The sequence below is a fragment of the Haplochromis burtoni genome, unplaced genomic scaffold, assembly GCF_018398535.1.
Source record: "Haplochromis burtoni strain Fernald_Lab_line unplaced genomic scaffold, NCSU_Asbu1 Contig_221, whole genome shotgun sequence".
In the NCBI taxonomy this organism is placed as follows: Eukaryota; Metazoa; Chordata; class Actinopteri; order Cichliformes; family Cichlidae; genus Haplochromis; species Haplochromis burtoni.
In genome coordinates, this window is record NW_024582582.1 from 657,698 (window position 1) to 684,688 (window position 26,991).

Here is a 26,991-nt window from a genome sequence, read left to right on the forward strand (position 1 = left end):
TCTTTTATGCCCGATAATATTTTCACGGTCCGGCCTTTAAGGTGTCGCGGATAAATACAACAAAATAAAACTAGTACCGGTACCGAAAAAAAGAAGATTTATTCATAACACACATGAAAAACAGAGTTAACCGAGTTAAAAACGATGACAAAATAACGCTGAAAACCGATTTAAAAACCCTGAAAACTATACATTTCACACCTGAGCCTCAACTCTCGTGGCCCAGTACCAAACGACTCACGGACCGGTACCGGTCCGAGGCCCGGGGGTTGGGGACCGCTGATTTAGAAGAAAGGCAGGAGAAAGAAAAAGCTGAATAAATAAGTGGAAACTTACAATGAACTTTAGTGATAAACTAAAGATTAACACATGTCTGTGCAGAGCAGGGGCAGTTCATTATCACTTTGTATGAAAAGAATTGTTATTCATTGTTGGGCTCAGATGGCTGGAGCTTTAATCTGGACTAGACCCAGATCCAATACTGCCACAGTCTACTGTGCGTGACGTAGCTGAGTGGTAGAAAATCGTCATCATTTTGCTGCACACATTTCTCCTTCTTTAGGAAATACAGCTTGATCCCAGAATTGATGATGATTCAGATTCTGTGGCCTTTTGAGTCACCACAGCTCAAACCAACATAACATGAACGCATCCTAATAAAACACAACTGAAGTGAATAGCTTTTGGAAGACCAGTACATCCAATGAGCATTTTACGCGCACACAGTAGGTTGTTGGGGGTTTTTTTTATTTATTTTTTTTATTTTTTTTATTTTTTTTTAATGCTTGTTTTTATTTCTTTAAATTGCATGCTAAGCATTCCTTTCTGAGACTAACATTTGTTACTGATGACCCTCTAACCAGTAAATCTTGAATCCTTGTAAATTGACAGCAGCTACATTGTGATTGTCCCTTATATAATGCCGGCACAAACAGGTGTTATTTCTCATTTATTTGTTACAGCAGCAGGATGCACTTGAAGCTCAACTCTCCCAACAAAAATGACTGATACAGGGAAAGCAGGATGAATAACAGGTGGATATTAAGGTGGCTACAGGGCAGCAATGGCACTGACAGGAGAAATGACATTCTTCAGCTTAAATCAATCCTTGAACTGGGAGGGCGTGGTTGGTATAGGATATGAGAAGAACAAATCATTGCTCTGTGTAAGATCTACTGCATGCCTGAAATAGCTGACTGGCTTGTGTGGAAAATTATTATTTCCTCTATTGCTGAAGATTGCTCATGTATAAAATAATGAATAGGCTCTAATTTTTGTGGGGGTTCAATTTTAATGGAGGGTTATTTCAATAAGATTAAAGCAAGAAAAGCTCTTCTAATGGCCATTGCACAAAGGAGGTCTTAGACTTATCCATGTAAATTATCAGGTAATAGTGATTAAAAAGTTTTAAGCAAAATTTCCATGTAATTAGCTGTAAAACTAGAAGATCTAAATCAAAAACCAACCACATACTTTTTGTATGTCTCATATAAAAAGGATGTGCTTGCTTGTGACTTGTAGTATTGAATTCATACATATTTTTTACATTTCAATGAAATGTTAAAAAAAAAAAGATTAATTTTATGAGCTTTCAGCACATTAGACTTCAAGAAAGGTTCAGATTTATTATGCCTTGTCTAAACCCTCACACGGTACCTTTAATGCAGCCTGTAATCAAAATAACTGTATTTCCCAAACCTTACGGAGTCCTAGGGGCTCATCGTAGCTGGGGAAGTCCATGCACCAAGTAGAGATTTAAAAAGAAAAAGACAGAGCAAAGCTTTCAGTGAGGCCACAGCTGTGTTATTAGCGTCATGTTCCACAGCAGAGAGCGGCTAAATTAAACCCCACACTGAGAAGAGTGACAGGAATATGAGGACATCAAAGTATCATGCTACAAAAATGGGATCATGTTTGTGCTAGTCTGGAAACCACACACACACACACACACACACACAACTGTCTCTCACACAACTGTCTCTCACACCAGTGAGCTAACTCACAGGAAACCTACATTGATTTTTTTTTCTAATATGCATGAGTGCACATTCAGAGACACACTCACACAGGGGACCTCCCCAGCTTTCCTGACATGGATTAAAATGAGTCTGGATGAATCATTAAAAGTGAATGTTCACTTCTGTCATACAGGCAGGAGAAAAACTCGTAACAGCACATTAAACCTGCTGTCGTTGCTTTTGAAGTAAACTGCATAAATTAGATGACGTATTTTAAATGTGCCGGTAAACACTGAGGTACAAAGATCATACTTGTGCAGTGTCTGTCATAGAAACTCTCACTTAGAGTCCCTTTGACACTGACTCTAGGGGTGATATATCTAGGATCATTTGATAAATCTACTTCTTTCAGACATTTATATTGCACATTTGTTTTTATTTCATCATATAGTAATTAAACTGCTAAACAATCTTCGACCTTCCTTTTATCCAAAATTCTCACAAGAGTAGTCGACTATTTGACTCCCTGATATAACTCTCAAATGTGTACCTTAACCAGATAAGGCATAAGCTGAAGAGGAACTAGCATCTCCCACTAATTTAGAAGATTATCGTTTAGCCTGGAAAGCCAGTTTGTCTACTCCTCTATCAACAAAACAAGGACTGGACAGTCACTTATATTTGGTCATTAGAGGACTTTAAGGAGAGCTATTCCAGTGGAATGTAACTTTCTGAAACCCACACTGAAAGTTTTGCTACTTCAAAACTTTCCGTAATTGTGTCCCAACAAGCTTTTCTAATATTCTGGCAATAAAAGGAAGTTTTGAAATGGTCCTATAGCCCATGGGTAGTGACAAGTCCAGGTTTGGGCTTTGTTTTTCCAACAGGAGTTGGACAACACCGTGTTTGAAGTAGCCTGGAACACAGCCTGATGGCAAAGAGCAATTTAGAGGGACCGCAGAGGAATCGATAGAGTCAAAGAGTTTAACAAATTAGATTGTGGGTAAAATATCAGCTGAGCTTATTGAGGGTTTCATTTGGGTTAGTATTTCAGAAACAACATCCCCAGAAACCAATTCAAAATTGTGGGATGTCTGGCATCATAACTAAAATGACTATTAGACCATGATTTTTTTTTTTATGCCGTTAATTAATAAAGACCATTAATCGATTTTCTTAGAAATAATAAATTAATGGGGAAACCACTCACCGAAGCTGCTTTTGTTCAGGTGTTGGCAGCAAATTTCTCTCTTTGTTTCTGGTGGAGATGCAGAGCAATGGTTCTACTTCATGCCCTGGCATAGTCCAGATTTACAAAAACTCTCCATGCCTAGAGCTTCACACATTCACACAAACCATTTACATGTTGTTGTTTTGTTAGTAAATTTAACATAAACATCTATCCAGATATTTACACAAATGAATTTAAAAATGCAAATCCTTCTATAATAGTTAACTGTATTATTACACAGTCTATAACGAGACATGGAGTGTTTGGATAGTGTTGTTATCGTTGAAGTAAACTGAATGCAGCTCAGTGTCCATTATAACAGCTGAACCCTCAACATTCCTGCATGTTCCTACGTTTTGAGTTCATACAAGTTTTTCTGGGGGGGTTTCTGCCTTGTGCTGCTCTCAATAGTAGCAATAGTCCAGTAAATGAGGCATTCAGGGACCCATCTGTTAGGGCCAGCCTGACGTCAGCTGGGCCCATACACACCAAGGGATCACTTGGGCCTTATGGGGGCATGCACATATAAACACGCACACAAAGTTTCCACAGATGCATCCTTTTGTAGTTCAAAATAGGGAAAAAAGTGATCCAAATGGTCACAAGAACAGGGCCATCAGATGTAATGTGGAGATTTACAGTTGAGTACACATGGAGGAATTTATATACGGTCTGTGACCTCTGTACAAAAAGATGTCCTATGGTTAATGTGACTGTGATGTAACTAATGCACAGCTGTCTTGTGTGTGTTGTATGTCAATTAATTTTAATTTTCAGTGGCTACAAAATTGCATTTTTGTAGTTGCATTTTGTGTGCTAGCAACCAAAGGAAAAAGCTTCATGACAGCCAGACTCTCCAGGAAGAATTTGCAGATTGCCTGATCAGTGCTTTCATTTTGCTTCATTCTAAGTAATGAAGCTCATCGTGTTCAGCAGCAAAGAAAATATTGCCATGAAAATGTATGCATCATGCTAATGTCACAATAAGCCAAACAGAGCCAAGGCAATAAAACTAATAAAAGTTGCTAAAATAAAATTTATTTACCATAGAAACAAACAATAAGACAACGGCCAACAAGAACTTAATTATGTAGAAACAATAAAACAAAAAAAGTTCCATTGGCCTTAGCCGAATAATTAAAGAGAAAGAAAGAGAGCAATCACTTTCATTTATTTACACGGCGTTGCTTCGTGGTCACCATCACCACCATGACCATCATCATCACCACCATCACATCATCACCACCACATCACCATCATCATCATCACCACCTCATCACCATACCATCATCATCACCACCATCACCACCATCATCACATCATCATCATCACCACCATCACCATCATCACCATCATCATCACCACCATCACCATCATCACATCATCACCATCATCATCACCACATCATCACCATCACCATCACCACCTACCATCATCACCATCATCATCACCACCATCACCATCATCATCACCATCATCATCACCACATCACCATCATCACCACCACATCACCACCATCACCATCATCATCACCACCATCATCACCATCACCATCACCACCATCCATCATCATCACCATCACCATCATCCACCATCATCACCACCATCATCATCATCACCACATCACCATCATCACCATCACCACCACCATCATCATCATCACTCATCATCACCACCATCACCATCATCACCATCACCACCACCATCACCATCATCCACCATCACCATCACCGCCATCCATCATCACACATCATCACCACATCACCATCATCATCATCATCACCATCACCATCATCATCATCATCACACATCACATCATCACACATCACCACCACCATCATCACCATCACCATCACCACCATACATCATCATCACCATCATCCCATCATCACACCACCATCACCATCATCATCCACATCATCATCACCACCATCACCATCATCACCATCACCACCATCATCACCATCATCACCACCATCACCATCATCACCATCATCATCACCATCATCACCATCATCATCACCATCATCACCATCATCACACCACCATCACCATCATCTCACCATCATCACCACATCACATCATCATCATCATCATCATCACCACACATCACCATCATCATCATCATCATCACCATCATCACCATCATCATCACCACCATCACCATCATTCACCATCATCACCACCATCATCATCACCATCATCATCATCATCACACCACCACCATCATCACCATCCATCACCATCATCATCATCCACCATCACCACCATCATCATCAACCATCATCATCACCATCATCTCATCACCATCACCACCACCATCATCACCATCATCATCACCATATCATCACCATCCACCACCATCCACCATCATCATCATCACCATCACCACCACCATCATCACCATCATCACCACCACCATCACATCCATCATCCTCATCACTCATCACCACCACCATCATCACCATCATCATCATCACCATCATCATCATCCATATCATCACCACCACCACCATCATCATCACCATCATCACCACCGTCACCATCATCACCACCACCACCATCACCACCACCATCACCACCATTACCACCATCATCACCCTCATCATCACCCTAGTCCTTTTGCCCGTTAGCCGCCGCTCACCACCCGATGACTCTCATCCGTCCTGCCAGGCCCTCTTATTGGCCTTCAGTGGCCAAAAGGTGAACCCTGATTGGTCAATCTCCTTGCAGTTTTTCCAGGCAATGATCTCTCACAGGTGTGTCACATGATCTGTGTGCCAAACTGTTAAGCGATCATGGGCGGGGGAGTATGGGGGGGCACGTGCTCTCCAGAAACAGGTCAACAAATGTCACAATAAAAGCATGCAATAAAACTGTAAGAATAAAACAACATTATCAAAAATAATAAAACACAGCAACACATGCAAAATAATTAAACACACCAAGTTAAAACATGCCAATTACAACATGCAACATTACACCTTGTGAAACATGTTTCCTGTTTTATTTTGATAGTCCCTAGTCCTGTGTTCAGTACGTTCATTCGGCTTCCTCCCTGTCTCATTATGTCTGTATATCCCATCGTTGTTTTCCCACATTGCTGTGTGTGTCGTCTGTGCTCTGCGGTTTCTTAGTTTTCTGTTCCAGTTCCAGTCCCAGTCCCAGTTCCTAGTTTCCAGTTCTAGGTTAGGTTTCCTTGTGTTTGGGTCTTACAGCAAAGAAAGCCTTTTTGTTATTCCTTCATGTTATGAATCATGCGTTTGGGTCCTACAGCCTTGACATTTTCCGTCATGAGCTGTTTTTAAATGTAACACATCTGTTACTTTGACCCATCACTCTGCATGATATCATACGTGGTCCCTAACAAAATCCCGTCTCACACAAGACAAATACAGTTCCACTCAGGTTGTTGTGACTACTGTTTATCTATCACATCTTTGTAGTAATTATTAATTGAGTAATCCCTTTGCTCACTGCTGGCCTACATTCCCTCTTTTTTTCTTAGCCATCTGTCTCGTGCTTGGCTGTATGATCTTCCCGGATGGCTGGGACGCAGAGGTGATCCAGGACATGTGTGGTGAGGACACTGGAAAGTATACCTTGGGCAACTGCTCTGTTCGTTGGGCCTACATTCTGGCTATCATCGGCGTGCTGGATGCCCTCATCCTCTCCTTTTTGGCCTTCGTGCTGGGCAATCGGCAGAGGGACTTCCTGCAGGAGGAGCTGAAGGCTGAAAACAAAGGTGAGGATTGGAGAAAACAAACCAAGGCAGAAAAATTCATTGGAAATAAAGAGCATCATTATGTTATGTAGAAAATTCATGACAAAAGGTTAGTACACAATGTTTAAAATGTAAGGTTTCACATATCAGGACATAATAAAAACTAATTCAGTTCCATTCAATTCCATTTTATTTATATTTGTTGATATATATTTAGCACCATATCACAACAATAGCAGATAAATGCAGCCTCATATGAACAATAACAGATATTATTATCATCATTTATTTAAAAACCAAGCCAAAATCCAGACGTTGGCTGTGACAAACTGCACTGGGGCTATTAGAGTTGTTTTTCAGGTTAAAGATAAGATTTTCTGGAGAAAACCTTATTGCCAAAAGTTTTCACTAACCAATCCAAATGAAGAATGGGTCATTCTCAGGAGCTCAGTGCGCAGAGGTCACCAACTTTTTGCAGAGTCCATAGCGGCACATCTCCAAACTTCATGTGCCCTTCAGATTAGTGAGCAGCGCTTAGAGAGCTTCATGGAATAACTTTCCGTGGCTGAGCAGCTGCATCCAAGCTTTACATTACCAAGCACGATGCAAAGTGTCAGATGCTGTGGTGTAAAGCACACTTGACTCTACAGCAGTGGAGTTGTGCCCTCTGAAGTGATGAATCACACCATGTCTGGCAATCCAAATGAAAATCTGGATTTGGTGGTAGCCTGAAGAACAGTACTTGTCTGACTGCACTGTGCCAAGTGTGAAGTTTGGTGAAATTTGGAGATTATGTTGTGGGATTGTTTTTCAGGAGTTGGGCTTGGCCCCTTAGTTTCAGTCAAAGGAACTCTTAATGCTTCAGCATACCAAGACATTTTGGACAATTTCATGCTCCAAATAATCATTTCCAACGTTGGGAACATTTCCAGGATTGACAACATGACTGCACACCAGTGCACAGAGCAATGTCCATAAAGACATGGATGAATGAGCTTGGTGTCGAGGAATTTGACCAGCCTGAGTACTGACCTCCACCTAATGGGATTAATTAGAGCAGAGATGGTGATCCAGGCCTTCTTGTAAAACATCAGCCTCTGATCTTCCAAATGTGATTTTGGAAGAACAGTAAAAAAAAAATCCCATAAACACTCTAGAAACCTTTTAGAAAGCTTTCCCAGAAGACTTCCATCCATCCAACCATCTTCTTCCGCTTATCCGGGGCCGGGTCGCGGAGGCAGCAGGCAGCAGCCCAAGCAGAAAAGCCCAGACCTCCCCCTCCCCAGCCACCTCCTCCAGCTTGTCTGGGGGAACACCAAGGCGTTTTCAGGCCAGCTGAGAGATATAATCTTTCCAGCAAGTCCTGGGTCTGCCCCGGGGCCTCCTCCCAGTGGGACATGCCCAGAACACCTCACCCAGGAGGCATCCTTGTCAGATGCCCGAACCACCTCAACTGGCTCCTTTCGATGTGGAGGAGCAGCTGCTCTACTCTGAGCCCCTCCTGGATGGCTGAACCTCTCACCCTATCTCTAAGGGAGAGGCCATCCCAGAAGAACTGAAGATGTTATATCTGCAAATGGTGGGCCAAGGAATGGGATGTCACTCAAGTTCATATGCATGTGAAGGCAAGCAAGCCAATTCTTTTGGAAATATAGTGTACATTAGAGGCAGTAAATGCATTAGAGGCTTATCTTGGGAAATCTTCAACAGAGTGCTAGTGACCAGCTATCAGCACTAAAGCAATACCTGAATGAGCAATTGCTTCCTGTATAATATTTCACTCTCTGTAATCGTGTGATTCTCATTTAAGCCTTGAAAATAAACTGCACAAGAACTGGGATAAGCTTCTGTCTGAAAGTTGGTTCTGCTTTTGCTTTTCATCAGCAGAGTACATTCAGACAACCACTTACACTGACCCACACCTGTGGAAATTTAGAGTCTCCACTGAACCTAACTTGCATCTCTCTGGAGGCCTTCATGGTAGAAACCATACAGGCACAAGGAGAACATACCTAACCTCACAATATAAAGCACCTTGTGGTAACTTCCATTGTGTTTTGGTGCTAAATCAATGTGTGCAAATACATTTTGAGTTGAACTGAATTGAGTATTACAGTAGGAGTGTTGACAAGTCCTTCAGCAAACAGATTATCAGACTGGAGTACATTAACTGCATTGGCACTCACAGACAGTGATGGCACTTCTGATATAGTGACTTAACTATGTGACCAGAACTCCCTTTATGTATGTATGAAGTATTTGGCTGTTGCAAGATTTTTAAAAACATAGTAATTGATCCCTTCTTATGAACCGCAAACAGTCAAGTATTATTTGAAAAGTGAATTCTGTATAAGCTCTGGCAGGCAGCAAGCTTTAAAAATCAGTCAGTGCACAAACTGAAACATTACGTCACATTTGGATATCTCATAACATAATTATTTAATACTAAATAAAGTTAGAATACTGTTAAAAGCTGTCAGGTCACAGCCACTACCAGACATGTTTTCATTCAACAACCTTCAATCAATCAAAGTGTGACCTTTGTCCTTGTTTCTTTTCCACAGACTTCGTTGTGTCAAGGGTAAGTGAACATGTACGAGTACATCATGTCTTCAGTCTGTGGTTTCATGGTTGATTTACTGTATTTATCACATCATGATTATAACAGACACTAAACTCTTCAGATTTAGTCTGAATAATATCCTGTTATTATTTAGAATAGAAATACATGCTGCTCGGTATCCCATTTCAGTTTTTTCTTTTATTGTATTGCCAGTAAAGCAATACAATAAGATTTTCAATTAGCTGAAAAGTGGCTGATGAGCCACTACTTTTGCTACTTTTGTTACCCTTTTTGAAAACTGACGGTATCCATTTAAAATTATATCTACAACATGATTCAGAGAGTCTCAATACTTACTATCCTGTGCATATCCATGCATTTTTCTTAATCGCTAATTTAGTCACGATCAATTTGTCAAGTAATAGTGTCTGTTTTAAATTGCCAGTTATGTCAATTTAAAATGGCACAGTAAACCATTTCTTTTCAGTCTGAGCTTCAGCTGACCTGCTGTCAGGTCAGATATTTAGCATTTGTCCTCACGAGAGCGATGGTGTTCCTTCACTTTAGAGACTCTTGTATACTCGTGTATCGACTTGAGTGAATGCAGGCTAAAATAAAAAGCACAGAGCTAGAAATGCGAAAGAATTTAGTGGGTGGTCACATGTAGAGCAAAACATCCCCGGGCACGTTTTCCCAAAGGAGCGGGACCCACTGCAAGTGGATGTGTCAAGACGTCAAGTCGGGAAAGGCCTTTCACTGAAGACTGTGCGTGATGCAGGATGTCAAGCTTCTGTGTATATTCGTCAATGTGTGTGGTCCACTTAAAAATCTCTGCACACATAAATGGGTGACAGGTGTGTCACAGGAAAGGTTCTGTGATTACAATCACTGGAGGTAGTACTGTGAATATCAACAGTGCTTCTTTGAAGTCTTTTTTTTTTAAATTTAAGCTATGAAATATGCTCTAATTTCCGGTATTAGTAAAAGATATACTGAAATGTCCTTTATGAAATAAAAGCAAATGATGCACAATTTAACGAGGTGCATCCACCATCTGACCACTCAGAGATCCAGTCCATTATGAAAATTACTGTTGCATTTTCCATCTTATGCCTCGGTTTTGCTCATTGGCGTCGGCCTATGAAACACTTATATCCTTGAGTTTTTCTTCACTTCTTTCTTTGAGATCATGACTTTTTTGTTTTTTAATAAAAGAAGTAGGATTTAAGTTCAAGGATTCGGCTGTATCCAATGGTGTTCATGCGATGTCAGGTTGATTTAATTTAAGCACCAATGTCATTGATGGGATAGCAATCTATCACTACTAGCACTAAACAAACCAGCAGACCATCATGAATGTGAAATGTTCAAAATGCGTGCACAGTGAGATCCTTTAGTTACCATAGTGTTACATTAAAACTGCTTCCTTCCTTCCTTTAGCTCCATCTTGGTCCACCTCTGCGAATGGATGGTGTAAGACACTGCAGTTTTGTCGAGTTAATCTCCAGCATGTTCTCCTTGCATGTGCTTTGATCAGTTATGCCTGAGAACTTGATGGCTTTCCTGTCTTGTGAGAAACTTTGCACTTAACTTTTACTTATCCTTATTTTGTAATTCTGTTTAATTAGCTTCCTTGTCAAAGAAAATGCTCAATACAATTTACAAAGTGAAAGTAATTTTTAGAGCAAATTGAATGTTAAAGGAAAGTGTTCAAAGTTTTTGGAAATATGGTCATCTTCCTGCGTCCACCTGCATCTGGACGTCAAACAGGATCTTACCGCAGTCTTTCTCAGCCATCATAGGGGCCAATATATATATAGTCTATGTTTCTCATTGGTCAGCACTGGCCCACGCCAGCTATGTTTCTCATTGGTCAAGGCTGGGACCGTCCTTAGTTTTTTGGCTTACTGCTTCAAGGAGGGCTGTGGGTTGCACTTTACATACCTTAAGTATTCAGTGTATAACTGAATAATTAAACCCAAAGGCACTGATCCATTCTCTTATGCTCTTCCAGTTCAGGGTTGTGCTGGTTTGCAGCTACTGTAGGGAGAAGGGCGGGTACACCCGGGTCAGGTCGCCAATTTGTCACAGGGCCATGTTGTTGTTGTTAATAATTATTTTTTTTATTATTATTATGATCATCATGATGATCAATTATTCATTATGATTTTATCATAAAATTAGGACAATTTTCATATCCCTCATAAATTGCTTTTTGACAAAAGGGTTCATTCCCTCTCTCTGGTGGATTTGACTCTATATGAAGAAACAGAGGTGACTACTCTGGGAATGTGTTACCTTCCCACAGGGGAACACAGCCAGTTTTTCAGGGCCTCTGGTATAGCCATCATATCCAGGTAGTAGATGACGGATACTAATTACAAGGACACTAGTTCAAAATTTACAATTTTAAAAGCTAATAAAAAGCAAAGTTATTGGCCGATAATAATCGATGGTTTTGAGATTGAATTTCAGAAAACGTAGTCCTTTTGCTCATTACATGTTCTATGCTTAAACAGGAGATAGATGAAAAAATCTTGTGCCTTGTCTACAGATTCCTCATGTTATGTATCTGTTCTTTACAGAACAAGTAAGATACCCTGTAGTCTGGAAAAAAATAACATTAAAACATGTGAGAGTTGATTTTCAATGTCAGATGATTTGATCTTGTTTAAAAAATGGCAAACATGAGACGCATGAATGCTTGGATGAGTGGAAGACCATGAGAGGGAAAGAAAGCCTTTCTCAGTTCTGTTTAACAGAAAGAACTTAAGATATCCCAAAATTAGGAAAAGTCCATTGTTAAAGAAGTTAAAAATTATGTTAAATGTAACACATAGCTTAAATAAGTAGAAATATATGTACCTTAATATGACCACATAAGTATCTTATCAAATGTCCAACAACCATTGACCACAACGTGACCCTGGAGAGACAGCTTCTCCAAAGACAAGAGAAGTCAGCAAAAAACTGCAATAACTTCAAGATAATGTTCATCAATTTCAAATTGTGAAAACATTTAATATCACACCATATATAGTGCATAATATCAAGAGATTCAGCCAGTCTGGAGAAATCTCTGCAGCACTGCATTAAAACAGAATCAGGCAGGAATAGGTTTCCTCACTAGTCCAGCAGCTGGTCTCCTTGGTTACCTCCATGGATATTTACGGACTGTTAAGAGCGGATTCCAGCTGATTGCATTTTTTTTTAAGTTTATTTGCACAAAATCATTTAAAAAATAATGCAAAGGTGACTGAGAGGAAGCTTGAATTCACGGTTAATAGGATCAACAATGGGAGTTCTGCAAAGGGACAAGAGTGAATCCAGAGTGAAACGAGAGGGCTCAATAGGTACTGAACTATGTCCAAGAGTGAGTGGACTACAGTCTTACGTGGCAGTGAGCATAAACATGAGGGGTATCTTAGGAGGCAGGTCGATTCCAAGAGGGAAGTGACCAGTGGCAGAGGGCTTGCAGGCAAGTGAGTATTCCAGGTGACAATTCCAGCGATTATCACTACAGGAGTGAAGACAGTACAGTCTACAATACTCTGCCCAGAGGTGGAGCCACCATTCCAACTGAAGCTTAGATTCACTGAGAAAAACAAAGAAAACAAAAGAGAACCCAGCCGTGACAGTATTGCTGCCATCTTATTCAAAATGAGCTATATTTTTCATGAAATATTAGGTCTCAGTTTAATCACTTGATATGTTTTCTATGCTCTACTGTGAATCATTTGTGGGTTTGTGAGAAGTGATTTAAATCTTACACATCTCAGATTTCTTGGAGTGAGGGTTTTATTTACTAGTTAGGCTGCATTATTCATAATGGTCAACAGGGGCGCTTTTGTGTGTAAATACATTATGTTGTGCTGTCCTTTCTTTTGGAGCACTGATGTTATTGCAATGTAAATCTGAACCTATGCTTTAAAAGACTGGTGGTCCTCAGTTAAAATGGCAAAGCATTGACTTTGCAGCTGTATGCTGGTGTTTGCAGTGTAATGTTCTTTTAGCTCTCCTCCTTATCACTCCAAGTTCTTTGACAGCTTTAACCATATTAGCCTTACCGTTGTGATGAGGCCCACCACGTCAAATATCTGATACAGTAGGAATTTAATTCAATTCAGTTCAATTTTATTTATATAGCACCAAATCACAGCAACAGTCGCCTCAAAGTGCTTTATATTGTAAGGTAGGCCCTACAAAAATACATACACTGAAAAATCCAACAATTATATGAGCCCCTATGAGCAGCACTTTGGCAACAGTGGGAAGGAAAAACTCCCTTTTAACAGGAAGAAACCTCCAGCAGAACCAGGCTTAGAGAATTTAGTGTTTACAAAAATACATAGATGTCAAGAAACATAATGTGCAAGACAAATCCCCTCACACTGTAACTGGGTCCAGTACGTATGTATTTCTTGGAGGTGCGGCACCTAACAGATAATACAATATTCAATAACCTCCACATCTCACCCAACATCCAACCAACTTTGTGTAAAAAATCATTTTCATTCGACGGTTTTGCTTGAAGAATGAGTCATCCGGTAAGTGCTGGAGCTATTAATATCCTTCTCCACAGGCAGCCTTCATCAGCAACATTCAAACTCAACCCCCATCCCTCCCCATCCAGCCTGTTTGTGACAAACAGGAGGTTCATCCAGGGGCAGCTGTGACTGGCTAAATAATGGATGCCTCAAATCAGACTGCTGCTTGCTTAACTGAGTTTAATTAAACTTGATCTGACCTTGGTATTCACAGGCCAGTAAGTTGCTCCCATTTGTATTTGTGACATTTACAATAGTTTTCGGTTCTTTTAATCCATCAAAAGAAACATTTTTTTCATTGAGTTATCAATAAACATTAATAAAACATTAAAGACCTAAGATCTCATGGCAGAACTATGAAGGTTTATGCATTTCAAATAGACATAGCAGCTCTAAAGGATAAAATTACATTGAAAGTGTGTCAGAATGAGGCTGCAAAATCTGTAAGAAAAACTGTCACATTACAATGTTTCTGTATGTTTTTGGCCTTTTATTCACCACCTGCTGATTCATATGTCAAAGTCCTTGTGACAGTTCCCCTACTTTGACTTGCAGTCATGTGACATAAACAAAGGAAGCTCCAACAGTCATTTGAATTTTAACATCACTCATTTAAATTGAAAAAGGTTACAACACCAAACAGAATAGGAGAGGAAAGAAGAGTCAGTCTTGGCTGAATGTGTGTGGAGTCAGCAGGAAAATAATGAACGTGCAAAACTGATCTACGGAAGAATAGAATTGAAAATACTAGAAAATGTCAGAATGCCACATACCAGGCAGTAGTCACAGCCTCTAACATCCGTCTGGTTTCATATGGATCCATTTGGGTCTCGTATACAAAATAATTATTTTTCCACTTTTAAAGGGAAAATATTCAACTGCCAACAGATTTCGACACTAACAGCTATTTTTGATATGATATTATCAATTTAAATAACTTTATTAAACTACACGGTTTGGTTCACAGAAAGATCGCAGGCTGGTTTGAACTACAAGGCGTGACACTTCTCTGTGGTACATCCCACTCCAAAACATTCATGCTGAAGACTGTCTGAAGTCCAAAACATTCATGCTGAAGACTGTCTGAAGTCCGGGACAAATAAACAAACAAAAAAGAACAAAAATCTTGGACTCTATTAATAATTTAATCCATCATAACAGCTCGATAGTGGTTATGGTCTTCATGAATGTCGCTGTCGATTAATAATAATACCTGCTGTGTGGTTGTGCTGAGTGAAATTTGTGTATTTTATTAGTCTGGTACTTGGCAGTAATGAGCAGTTATATGTGTTTTATACCTGAAGCTTTAGAATGCAGTCATCATCTAAATGTGCCAACTATATACCAAAAATAACCCCACTAACTTTGAGGCTTCAAAACGCAGAGTCCAGAAGTCTGGATCCAGGAATATTTGGATTCTTTAGCATTGTGAGACAGGACAGGTTGGGCATTTCACATCATATCTTCTCAGATACATATCAGATTTTATTCAGAAAATATAGGAGGCATTGTCTTGGTGTTCTTCACAAAATAACAAACACATGAAATTCACTGAAGGTGAGGAAGGAATTTTCTGTTTCAACAGATGTGTGCAGTCTGTGAATTGTGCATGATTTTACAGAGACATTTCCACTCTAAACTGTTGCATATGAGATAGAAATGTGTGCAAATGATGCCTAATTTTGTGCTTGACATATAACCCCAGTGTTCAAGCACAGTCTATCCCTGCCAGTACAAAATAGTATATAGCATGCAGGACAAGAATGAGTCCTGGCACATACCTGCTTTGTCTCTCATGGCATGTTTCAGTTTCCATTTCTCAGCTCAGATGCTGCTGTCCTGACACCGTCTCTGTTCTTTCTCTCTCTTTCTTAACCAGATTGAAATACAAGAAACTAAGGATCCAAGATTTTGTGTTCAGCGGTTCCATTGAGAACCAAAGATCTCTTCCTCCTCTTCCAGCTTTGTGCCTCGTTCCCCGATACTCCACCTCCTCCATCTCCTGTCCTAAGCTCTTCAGGTGAAACCCTTTTGGTTTGGGTTTTGGAGGTCAAAGTTTGTTAAGCAGGACTGACACGGACTAATCTAACAAAGTCAAACTGTTTGAGAAGAAACAAAACCTGAGAGAAAGTGGGATGATCAGCTTTACCAAACTCTGGGATAAAATCATTCGCAAACACACACTCGTATTGTTCCATGGAGTTATTACATCAAAGCTCACAGAGTTAACGATCTGTGATTATTGAATGAAGAAAAAAACCCACTTTACAGCTTTAAAAGTCAAAAGAAGAAGTGCGTATGTAAAAGCACACAGGTGCTACTTATGACATAACAAAAAAGAAATGAAACAACTTTTGTACAATTTAGACGAGGTGTCATTTTGAAGTCTTTTTCAGGTTCATTTTCAACTTCTCTTTGTACACGACACGGCCTGAGCCCGGGAACGTCAAAATAAACATGTTTCTATGGAAATAGGTAAATACATACTTTTAAGCATTTTGTTGCCCATACGTGAAACAACATATTCATCAGCTGCTACCAGTATAATGTGTTTGTCCTTTACTCTGTGTGTAATAATACCAACAGATGGCCAAAACCAGCTGTTTCATTCGTTCGTATTTCACAACATTACAGTTTTGGGTTTGTTCATCAAAGGGGCGATATCTGTTCTGCTTCCTCAGCTGGGTTCTGTTTGTATGTCCAAAAACAGCCCTGCATGCTGCATCTATCTCAGGCCTGAAAGACGATGCTGGGGCTCAGACTCCTCTGTCTGCTGCACTGTCCTGCTACATGCCCAGCAGTTGAAGAGTATTGAGAGGACAAGAAAAAGAATTGCATACTGTGTAGCTAATCTTATATGGACACAGACAATTGGCTGACATGATGATTATACAAGGCATTTTCATTTTGGAAGGCACAACTGAATGAGAAGGTGGAAAGAAAGACTATCGTGATCATTATTTACTTAGATGTTTTTAAAGTTTTAAACTTGCTTTTTCCAAGTTGCTGCCTGAAAATCAGACAGATTTAATCCAACAGCTCTGTAAAGTCAGTGAATAATCAAATAGAATCTAGATTCTGATGGACGCACTAATACCCTAGTGCTGATGTTGCATGAATACAGAGAAAGTCAACACAGGTTCAGATCAGGACGATCCAATAAAAACCACAAAAAAACCTCATGGATCATTTTCTGAAAGAAAACAACTTTGGAACATTTAGGATCCTGTTGGGGTTTAAAGTGGCCCTTGTGGAAAATCTCTTTTGGTGATTACCAATAATGCAAAAGTCTGTAAGATGCTTTAGTTAGCGCGCCCATTTATAGTCAGGGGCTAGTTTGATCATTTATCATGAATTAAATGCTGTAAAAGGCATTTAAACTAAAAAAAAAAAAAAGTCACATGACATGACTTTACTTGGTTTAAGGATTACTCCGCCTATCCGGGAAAGTTTCTTTGTTTGTTTTTAATATTTTCCGCACCATGACGTAAATTTCAGTTGTAAAGTTGATGTTCAACAAAGTCAGTTAAGAAGCTACAGCATCTCTTTTATTCAGTGAAAAAAGGGATGTGGGCTAGCCATAGCTAACCAGCTAAAGTCACTGAAGTCTGTTTATCTGTTTTCCTCATGAATTGTACATTTTACAGTATATTTTCTTTAAACTTTAAAATGGGATGTCAGAAGGCAGGCTTTGATCTTACCTCAATTTTGACCACATATCAAAGCTATTTAGTAACCATGTCTTGGATTTGTATATCAGTGTCGCTTGTAGGAGGCAAATGATGCTAGTGCTGTCAGTTTGGGCATCTTTAGAAAATACTAGGACATCATCAAGAGCATTAAATTTATAATCTATATTCAAAACGCTGGTATAGTGGCAGACACACAGAGGCATACAATGAATGAAAGTATACAGATTTAACCTTTGGAAGAGTTTCCTGAGCATTTTAGTGGTATGATATTGCACTCACAGTCATCTCAAGTGATAGATGTCCTTTCATTTTCTGTCAGCCTCAGGAGTCTTTTTCCTTTTTCCTGCTGAGGTGTATTAAAACACTCATCCATCAAACCGTTCTCTTCTGTTTATCCAGTTCAATCATCATATAATATCTGCAGTAATATTAGTTTGACTTTTGATCCTCAATGGTTGAATACCTGCGTGACTGGAGCAGTTAAGAACATGTGAGCACCAAAGGATCTTTAGTTTTTGTGAGATTTTCTCAGGGTTAAAGTTTCCAGTACAGATTTCTCAACTAGTTTTTGCACAAGCAAGTATATGTTTACAACACATGTATTGATACTTGTTTTGGCTGATCCCTTTAGGGGTCACCACAGCAGATCATCTGCATCCACCTCTCCCTGTCTCTGGTATCCTCTTCTGTCACACCAACCCCGTGCACTACATCCACAAACCTCCTCTGCATACATCCTAAACCATCTCAACCTTTTCTCTCCAACTTTCTCTCCAAACCGCTCACTCAGAGATATCTTTCTGATGTACTCATTTCTCTTTCTTGTCCTTTCTGGTCAATCTGAATTTAAATCTTAACATCTAAAATTCTGCGACCACCTCCACCTCAGCCTCTTATCGTGATGGAGTAAGGTCTCACTGGCGCCTTGTAAGCCTTCTCTTCCACTCTTGCTGCTACCCTTCTATCGCATATCACCCCTGACACTCATTTCCACCAAGACTACCCTGCCTCACCTCTCTTTTGCCATGTCCGTTGCTTTGGATGGTTGACCCCAGGTATTTAAACTCATCTCTGCTCCTTACATGTTAACATTTCCACCAGTTTCCCGGTAATTCACACACCATCACAGCTATGTCATCTGGACCAGCTGTTTTTCCACTCTTCATCATCTTCATAGCTGCCTCCACTTATTCCTTACTAATCCTCTGCACTTCCTGATTCAAAAACTCTCCACCATCTATCCTCCTCTCACTCTTGATTTCTTCATTCATCGGTTCCTTGGAGTATTTCTTCTGTCTTCTGTCTTGTCAACAGACTCTTCAATCATTAGCACATTTCCATTTCTGTGTTTAATCATCCTAACCCACTGCACATCTTTTCCATCTCAGTCTCTCTCTGCCTGGCCAATTGATAGATTGGCCAAGCAGATAGATTTTCTCTCTTTCCCATAAGCCTAACCTTCCAATACTTCCTCTGTCCAGAGGATGCACCAAACAGCTTGGCAGCTTCCCTCAGCACTACAGCTGTATGTTCCCAGTCGGCTTGTAATTCTTCCCTTCCACCCAGAGCACGTCTCAATTCCTTCCTGAGCCTCTGCCCTCGCTTCCTCTTGATGATTGAAGTGATCCTACAGACTACCATCTTTGCTGCCTAGTTAAATTCTCCTGTGCGACCATCGTGCAGTCTCCTACCTCTTTCAGATTGCGCCTACTACATAAGATGTAGTCCACTTGTGTGCACCGTCCTCCACTTATACACCACCCTATCTTCCTCCAATCAATTCAACAGTTGTACTAATAACAGCAAAAGTAAATTGGTATTTGCTATGATTTGTTTTCCTTGAATAATTTGTGGCATACTCAGCAATGGCATTTGAGCTGCTCTGAATGAGTCATATGTCAAAGACACATCCATGCAAATAAATATATAAATAAAAAAGATTTGGTCTTCCTTCCTTCCCAAGACTGTTATTTAATTGTACCTAATCAAGATGAAAGTGATTGGTTTATACTTGTTTTCTTTTTCCTCTGCCTTTGTTTGAGTGTTAGTTTGGTTATGGGATGCTCTGATGTCTCTGTGTAGTGAACAGTGTTGGTCAAGTTACTTGAAAAAAGTAATCAGTAACTAATTACTGATTACTTCCCCAAAAAGTAATCCCGTTACTTTACTGATTACTTATTTTAAAAAGTAATTAGTTACTTAGTTACTTAGTTACTTTTTAAAAACACGATTTACAACCTGAAGAGGTGATAAAGCGATAGATCTTTCAGCAATTCTACTTTTTCTACATAATCCATCATACAAAATGTAATCAAATGGAAAAGTCTCTTTTTTTAACTTGTTTTATCAGTTTTAATCTTTTAACTTTATGCATCAAGCAAAAATTTAATTATATGCAACATTCTCTGACTGGAATAAATTAGTTTAACATTTAAACCTATTTTCTGCACATTCCAGCACATAAAATAAAATATTTTTTGTGTTTACACTCACTCTTTCAAATAGATGCAAGTAAAACACAGCAGAAAATAAATAAAGTCAAAGACTCAGCGGTCCTGTTGCTCTATTTTCACCTGTAAAGCAGGAGTGCGGTAGGCGGAGGTTTACCCTGGTGCAGGTGTGCCGCGGTCAGTGGAAGAATCCGCGAGTTTCTCTGTGAGTTTCCCATTACGTCGTAGCTACTCGGTGCTTGCTTGGAAGTTTAGGGTTTTTTTTAGCTGTAAAAAGAAGTTTTCTTCCCACGCACGATGGACGCTAATGTTTTTGTCACTTTTTATGGAATCAAACTCAAAGTAAGGTCAGTACTTCCACGCTTTAAACGCTGCACGCTCATACTCTCTCCCACACTCATATGTGATCCATTGTTGATCTGCACACAGCTGTTGTCACTAACGGCGCACTCGCTTACGTCACTGTCGTGAGACATTCTCGCAAAAAATCACGGTTTTAGTAACGCAGTAACGCAGCGTTCCTACAGGAAAGTAACGGTAATCTAATTACCGTTTTTGCAATAGTAATCCCTTACTTTACTTGTTACTTGAAAAAAGTAATCAGATTACAGTAACGCGTTACTGCCCATCTCTAGTAGTGAAACAGGAATGTTTGAGCAGAGTGGAGAGTCCAGCATGGCTGCCAGTGCCATATAACCTTTTTATCACCATTAGTGTCATTTTAAAAAAATAAAAATAAAAAAATAAACCAGTAACTAAAATTTTTAATTTCTGTTTTACAGACACAGGAGCAAAGCTCATGATTCAAATGAAATATAATGGAAATGTCTTTACAGTTAATACTGATCAATTGATGATGAATGACTGTTATAACATTAGTTAAAGTCTTTCATTCTATTTACATACATTTCAATTTCAATTTTCAATTTGTCAACATGTCAATGAGAAGCCTTCATGTAAGGGAACCAGTGATTCCATCTAGCCATACTTTTAACAGGAGTTTTCCCAGCTGATCTTAGATAAGATACTAGTGAAGCCTGGATTCCTGAATCTTCTCAAACATGATTAATTAAATGCCCTTTACTGGCACTGTCTGGACTGTCATGCTCTAGAAAAAGGGAGACTTTTGGTGACACTCTGGGTCCCTTCTAAGAGACTGCGGATGCCTCTCTTCAACTGTCAGTGCCCATGGTGACCAGTACCAGTCTGGAAATTGACACAACACGGACTCCAACACAAAATGAGAGCAAAACAAATTCTGGCTTCAGATCATATCTTGCTAGCAACAACATTAGCCAGCTAGTTGCTATGTTGAATTGATCAATTTTCAATTCAGTTCAGTTCAATTCAATTCAGCACCAAATCACATCAACAATGACCCCAAGGTGCTTTATATTGTAAGGTAGACCTACAATAATACATACAGAGAAAAACTGAACAATCATATGACCCCCTATGAGGAAGCACTTTGGCTCCCTTTTAACACTAGAAACCTCCAGCAAAACCAGGCTCAGGGAGGGGCGGGGCCACCTGCCACGACCTGTTGGGGAGAGAGAAGGAAGACAGGATGAAAGACATGCTTGGGAATCGTGACCCTGAATTATCAAGGAACAAAGCAAAGAGTTAAGAATCCTCAACAAAGAAGAATTGAATCTAACCTAAACGGACTTTTGGCCCCAAATGTGACAGCAGTGCATTCGGTGCCTGGTTTGTTATCAAAACTCATGAACTTCCCCACTGAGGGTGAAACTGCCTTTGTGGCAGCAGGGTGGAGTTTGTGGTACAGCGCAACTGTAAGACTGAAGATTTCTGTTTTGAAAGGCCAAATTCCTGTGCACCTGAGCCACCTTGGATATTTCATAGCATGGCAGCTACAGGGAAGGAATTCCTTATGACTGCTGTGATGTTGTAAACAGATGATCATTCCAGCTGTCAGAAAAGGTGTAACGCCATCTTGGAAGGGTTAAATGTTCCTCCTCTCTCCCCAACCAGTCGCAGCAGATGGCCCCGCCCCTCCCTGAGCCTGGTTGGAGGTTTCTTCCTGTTAAACGGGAGTTTTTCCTTCCCACTGTGACCAAAGTCCTTGCTCATAAGGGGTCATATGATTGTTGGGTTTCTCTATGTATGTGTTATTGTGAGGTCTACCTTACAATATAAAGCACCTTGTTGTGATTTGGCGCTGTACAAACAAAGTTGAATTGAATTGAATAGAATACGCATGTGACAGTATTTGTACAAATGACAATTGCCAATATAATTCTAACACCGCAGATAAACTCTATACATTTTTTATGAATCTTCCCCCTACCAAAAGCTGTAATATCAAGCTTAGAGAGACACAATAAACCTGACCGTACTCAGACAGTTGCTTTCTCTTATAGTTTTTTATTTCATTAAATTTATATGAAACTACATAAACAAATGCGTCGAACTTAACTGGTGTATTTCTCAGCTTATCATCATGTCCTGGCACAACTTTCTACCCCTGTGTTGGTTAGCCATGTTTCCTGTTATTTCTAACCCTGACTGTGCAGCTAAAAAATGACCAGGGGCAGCAGGCTACACAGTAAGTCGTGGGTGATCGCTGCTGTCGTGGTTGTGGTGCAGTGTGTCCAGACTACTGGCTGAATAGTAACATAGTTCCTTGCTGTGCCTTCTCTCAGCCTTCCATCTGCTCAGGCTGGAGCAGTCACCTCAGAGAGCAGCTGTGGTCCTTCAGGTTTGCCTCAGGGAGGGTCAGGTAGAGTGCTGGACATTCCTAACTACTTTGATACTTAGTTATGTACTTCAGTGTTTCAATGCATAATGTGGTGTGAAATGACCATGTGTGACAACCCACTGCCTTTGCAGTATGTTTTCCCCTCAGTGTGGTCTTGGTAATTAACAAAGTTCTTTTTTTGCATTTGCTGGCTTGACAAAACTGAAAACATCAGTCAGCGACCTTTCTCTGTGTAACTGATCTTCCTGCTTCGAAAGTGGCACAACCCAGAAAACTATAGCAGCATCCCACAAACAAGCATTGATATAACACTTATATTTGTCATTAGAATAAAAGTGCAGACTTTCCATTACAGTCTGCCAGTTCTGCTACAGACATGCCTTTCACAGAGCAGTCCAGGATCTTCTCCAGAGATTTACCTCAAAATCTCCAAGGAATGCCCCCAAACCGATTTATGAGGTTCATAAAGTTCTCACTTAAAGCGACACCAGTGCAGCTGCCATGCAGATCCAAGAAAAGAAACCCTTTGTCTCTTGCATTTACATACCACGTTACATTCTCCCTGCTGCCTCTGATCCTTGAAGTCCACTGGCAGTGTCAGTATAATGTGAGTGGGACAAAGGGTGCAGTAAACCTGTTTTTGGCAACAATAACCATCCATCAATTTGCAGGAGACTATTGATCAGCTGGTGGCCACGTGATAACTATTGGTCATGAGGGAAAAATCCTTTTTCCACGACTGGTTTGCAAGTGGTTACAGGATGTTTGCTGTTGCTGGGTGAAACTGATTGCAGTAAAGGAATACACATTTTTCTATACTGAACAGAAAAGAAAAGTTGTTCTGTAGAGACCGTCAAGGCAACTCTTCAGGTCACTGATGGGTTATTTGCTGTAACTCATTTAGTTCTACAACTGAGAGCATGATGTTCTTAGTGTGTTATTCACCTATTACAGAAAGATTTGCATAGTGATTATGAGCGCAGATAAAACTGAATACACCGTACTAAACTATATATCTGTGTAAAACACTGAAATCAAATCAACTTAGCAGATGCTGTAACTGAGAAATGTGCTTTTGTAAAAATATAACCTCATTGTTAAATTTCAAAACTTGTTTGGAAAGCGTCATCAACAACTCCAAAGGTCAGAAAAGTTCAGGGTTTGTTTTGTCATAATATTTAATTCATTTCATTTTTATTAATGTAGTGATGAATCAGAACAAGAGGTGCCTCAAACGCTTTATATTGTGAGGCAAAGACCCTAAATAACTGTATTTAACAGCTCCATGGGCAAGCTGTTGAAAATCAAGAGAGGAAATTGTGACATCCAGTGATGGTTGTCACATCCATAGAAACTATCGCTTTTTGTCACCGTGACGTTGCTATGTATAAGTGCATATTGTAACTTTTGAGACTGAACATATGATCAAACACAGCTAGAGTATCTATCAGATCAGAGTGACAATGAAGAAGCTGACTTTCACTTGGGTCGTTTGTGTTTACATTAGTCTGCAGCTCAATGCTGCCCTCTAGTGGAGAGAGACGGCACTGAGAAACACTGATGCAGTTAAGAAAACTCAGTAAAAGTACATTTAAACCTTTAAGCTGCATAATAGTTCTTAACAGTTGAGCATATACAGAAAATGATCCCATCCAACTCCACAGGCCAGTGCATTCCTCCTGTATAAATTGCATGAACCAAACCATCAGCCACTGACACTCATTTCCATGAGTATGCTCTAACCTTCACCTGGTTCAATGCATCACCACCTTTAAAAATAAAGCGCAAGTAACAGAACCAGAGTTTTTCTTTGAAAGGCTGTATCAACCCTTCTGTATTTATATTTGTCTAATAGCGCCTTTTCGTATAAATTCGGAAACTTTCATATGCAAATTTAACACTCTTCTAGCCAGAGAAATCCTAGCAGGTTAAGCAAAGTGATTATGTTGCACTGACATTTGATAACTATTAACTGAAAGAGAAGCAACCCTGTTAATGGAGATGAATGAAGACATTTTGCTAGCTGAAACCAGACTGCAATGCTTTCAATAATACTGTGGAAAATTGACCATTTTTAACTATCGTACAAGCCCCAACAATGTAAATCCCACTCAGACAGCTCGACAGGTGCAAATCACACAAGAAGTCTCCCTCAGATGCCATCACAATGGTAGTTTTCAAAATACATTACCATCATGATTGTTTTATTATCAAAATGCATTACATCTCTTGCTTTTTAAATCTTCTGGAGGAGAACAATTGAAATAGTTACTACTATGATCTGTGTAAAAATAAAAGCAAACCAACAGAAGGATCTTTACAAAAACAACAAAAAACGCAGCGCCTGGATTTTGGAGGAACCCCAGAACAGACCCAATGATTTGCTTCCATCCATCTGACAAAAGGTGGTCACTCAGACCCTACAAACAAAGATCATGCGGTAAATTCAGTGTACGATATTTTCTCCATACAAGTCTATATCACATTTCTTTCTATACAAGTACACATAATCATACATAATGTCCTATTGTGTTTTTTAGGTCGTATCTCTTTCAGTTTAAGGTGCTGGTTAATTTTGGGTCACAACTTTTATTTTTTTCCATATCTGTCAAACATTCATGTAAAATGAGTACCCTCCTGTGTGTTAGTGAGGGGAGAGGGTGGTGAGCTGTAGTGGTGTGTGGTGGTGTCCAGTTGCACAACTGGTCCCCTCGGTCCTTGAAGTCGTCCACGCAAACGTGGCCATTTCCCCCCCACATCCGGTCCTAAATGAAAAACGTGAGGGAGCAGGCGGCCACCCTTGTCACCTTGACATTAGTCTTAGGTCCTGCTGCGGCCGATGGGGGACCGTCGCTTTCTTCACAAGTCAGTATGTGTTGGTAATTAAAAAGGAAAAAATTCAAACAAAATACAGCATTCTGTGGAAAGGGAAGCAGCTCCAACAGGAGAGGATAGCAGCTTTTTCTTCACCTAGGTTTTAGAAACAATCCAAATGCTCCCTCGGAGATCCTCGCCCCCGTTTCCCCTCAGCGTCACACGGAATGCAACGATTGGTCAGACAAGAGGAAAAAAAACAAAAAAAAAAACAAACTCTGCAGTATGAAAACCCAACAGCTTGGCTTAGAAATATAGCCCCACTAATAAACTTCTTTTTCCTGCATGAGTGTATAGATTTGGAGAACAAAAACGATGAATGCAGCCTTGTGGGGTGGAACATAACTGGATTATAAACTTATCGTAACAAATACAAACAAAAAAAACAAAACATGCAGCACCATGAATCAAAAGAGCTGTATTTCTCAAGTATAATATCAGAGCAGTCCTAAAGTGAAACCAAAACAGTCCAGTGAGGTGAGAGAACAGAAGATAACACCAAGGCAGGCTGGGTCGCTGGGGGGAAATGGGCTGGTTTCATGTTTGAGAAAACGGAAGCTGGTAATTATATGGAATGATCCTAGTTTTTAGGGAGAGCTCAAACTCCCCGTCTCTCTAATGCATCTATATAACGGATGATTAACAGGTCGTCTTCCCCCCTTACCAAATTAAACAATTACTGCAGCACAGACTCGGCCACTCGCCGAATCAAGTAACCTCGACCAAAACAAACAAGATATTTAAACTGTAACTCTTGCTTTTAGTTACATATGCATTTCAGCATTTCTCCAACCTGGATACCACAGTGACCACAGGTGTGGTAGAACTTTGTACAGACATTTGTGTGGAAGGTTTTCATTTCTGACATTATCGAGCCTCTCGAGGAACAACAATTTCAACTTACATATGATTTCTTTGTTTTCTTTTTCTCTGAACGTGTCAGCCAAATCACTTTTCCCTCTGATTTGCTAATAATGTCCAAAGTCAATGATTCATCTTTGTGCAGGATGTGCTAATTATTTTTTATTCTTCTGAAAAGAAAGAAAAGAAAAGACAGAAAATAATATGGGACAAATTCTCAAACAAGTCCTTGTTCTTCTTAGGTCTGTACATTTGCCCTCCCCAAACTCCTGATCCCTGTTGTACTGCAGCCTCAGGGGTTGAGGAGATGCACAGCTCACACGCACGCACGTGCGCGCGCACACACACACACACACACACACACACACACAC

The 26,991-nt window shown here is 39.9% G+C and overlaps 2 protein-coding genes across 9 annotated transcripts in view; one reads left to right on the top strand and one right to left on the bottom strand.

Annotated features, from left to right (window-relative positions):
* Positions 1-19,803, top strand: part of lhfpl4a (LHFPL tetraspan subfamily member 4a) — a 30,880-nt gene extending 11,077 nt beyond the window's left edge. The window contains exons 2-5 of one of the 4 annotated variants that reach the window (XM_005938599.3): positions 6,698-6,934; positions 9,478-9,494; positions 10,917-10,949; positions 15,903-19,802. In XM_005938599.3, coding sequence (XP_005938661.1) covers positions 6,698-6,934; positions 9,478-9,494; positions 10,917-10,949; positions 15,903-15,956 — 341 coding nt within the window. In that variant the 3' untranslated portion in view covers positions 15,957-19,802. Of the gene's footprint in view, positions 1-6,697; positions 6,935-9,477; positions 9,495-10,916; positions 13,644-15,902 lie in introns of those variants that run through there. The other 3 variants (XM_042226637.1, XM_005938600.3, XM_042226638.1) reach the window with 3 other exon arrangements.
* A 4,234-nt stretch (positions 19,804-24,037) lies between these two features.
* Positions 24,038-26,991, bottom strand: part of setd5 (SET domain containing 5) — a 30,484-nt gene continuing 27,530 nt past the window's right edge. For all 5 annotated transcript variants that reach the window (XM_014338834.2, XM_014338832.2, XM_014338836.2 and 2 more), the window contains one exon: positions 24,038-26,937. The gene's annotated coding sequence lies outside the window, so the exon portion shown is untranslated. The remainder of the gene's footprint in view (positions 26,938-26,991) is intronic.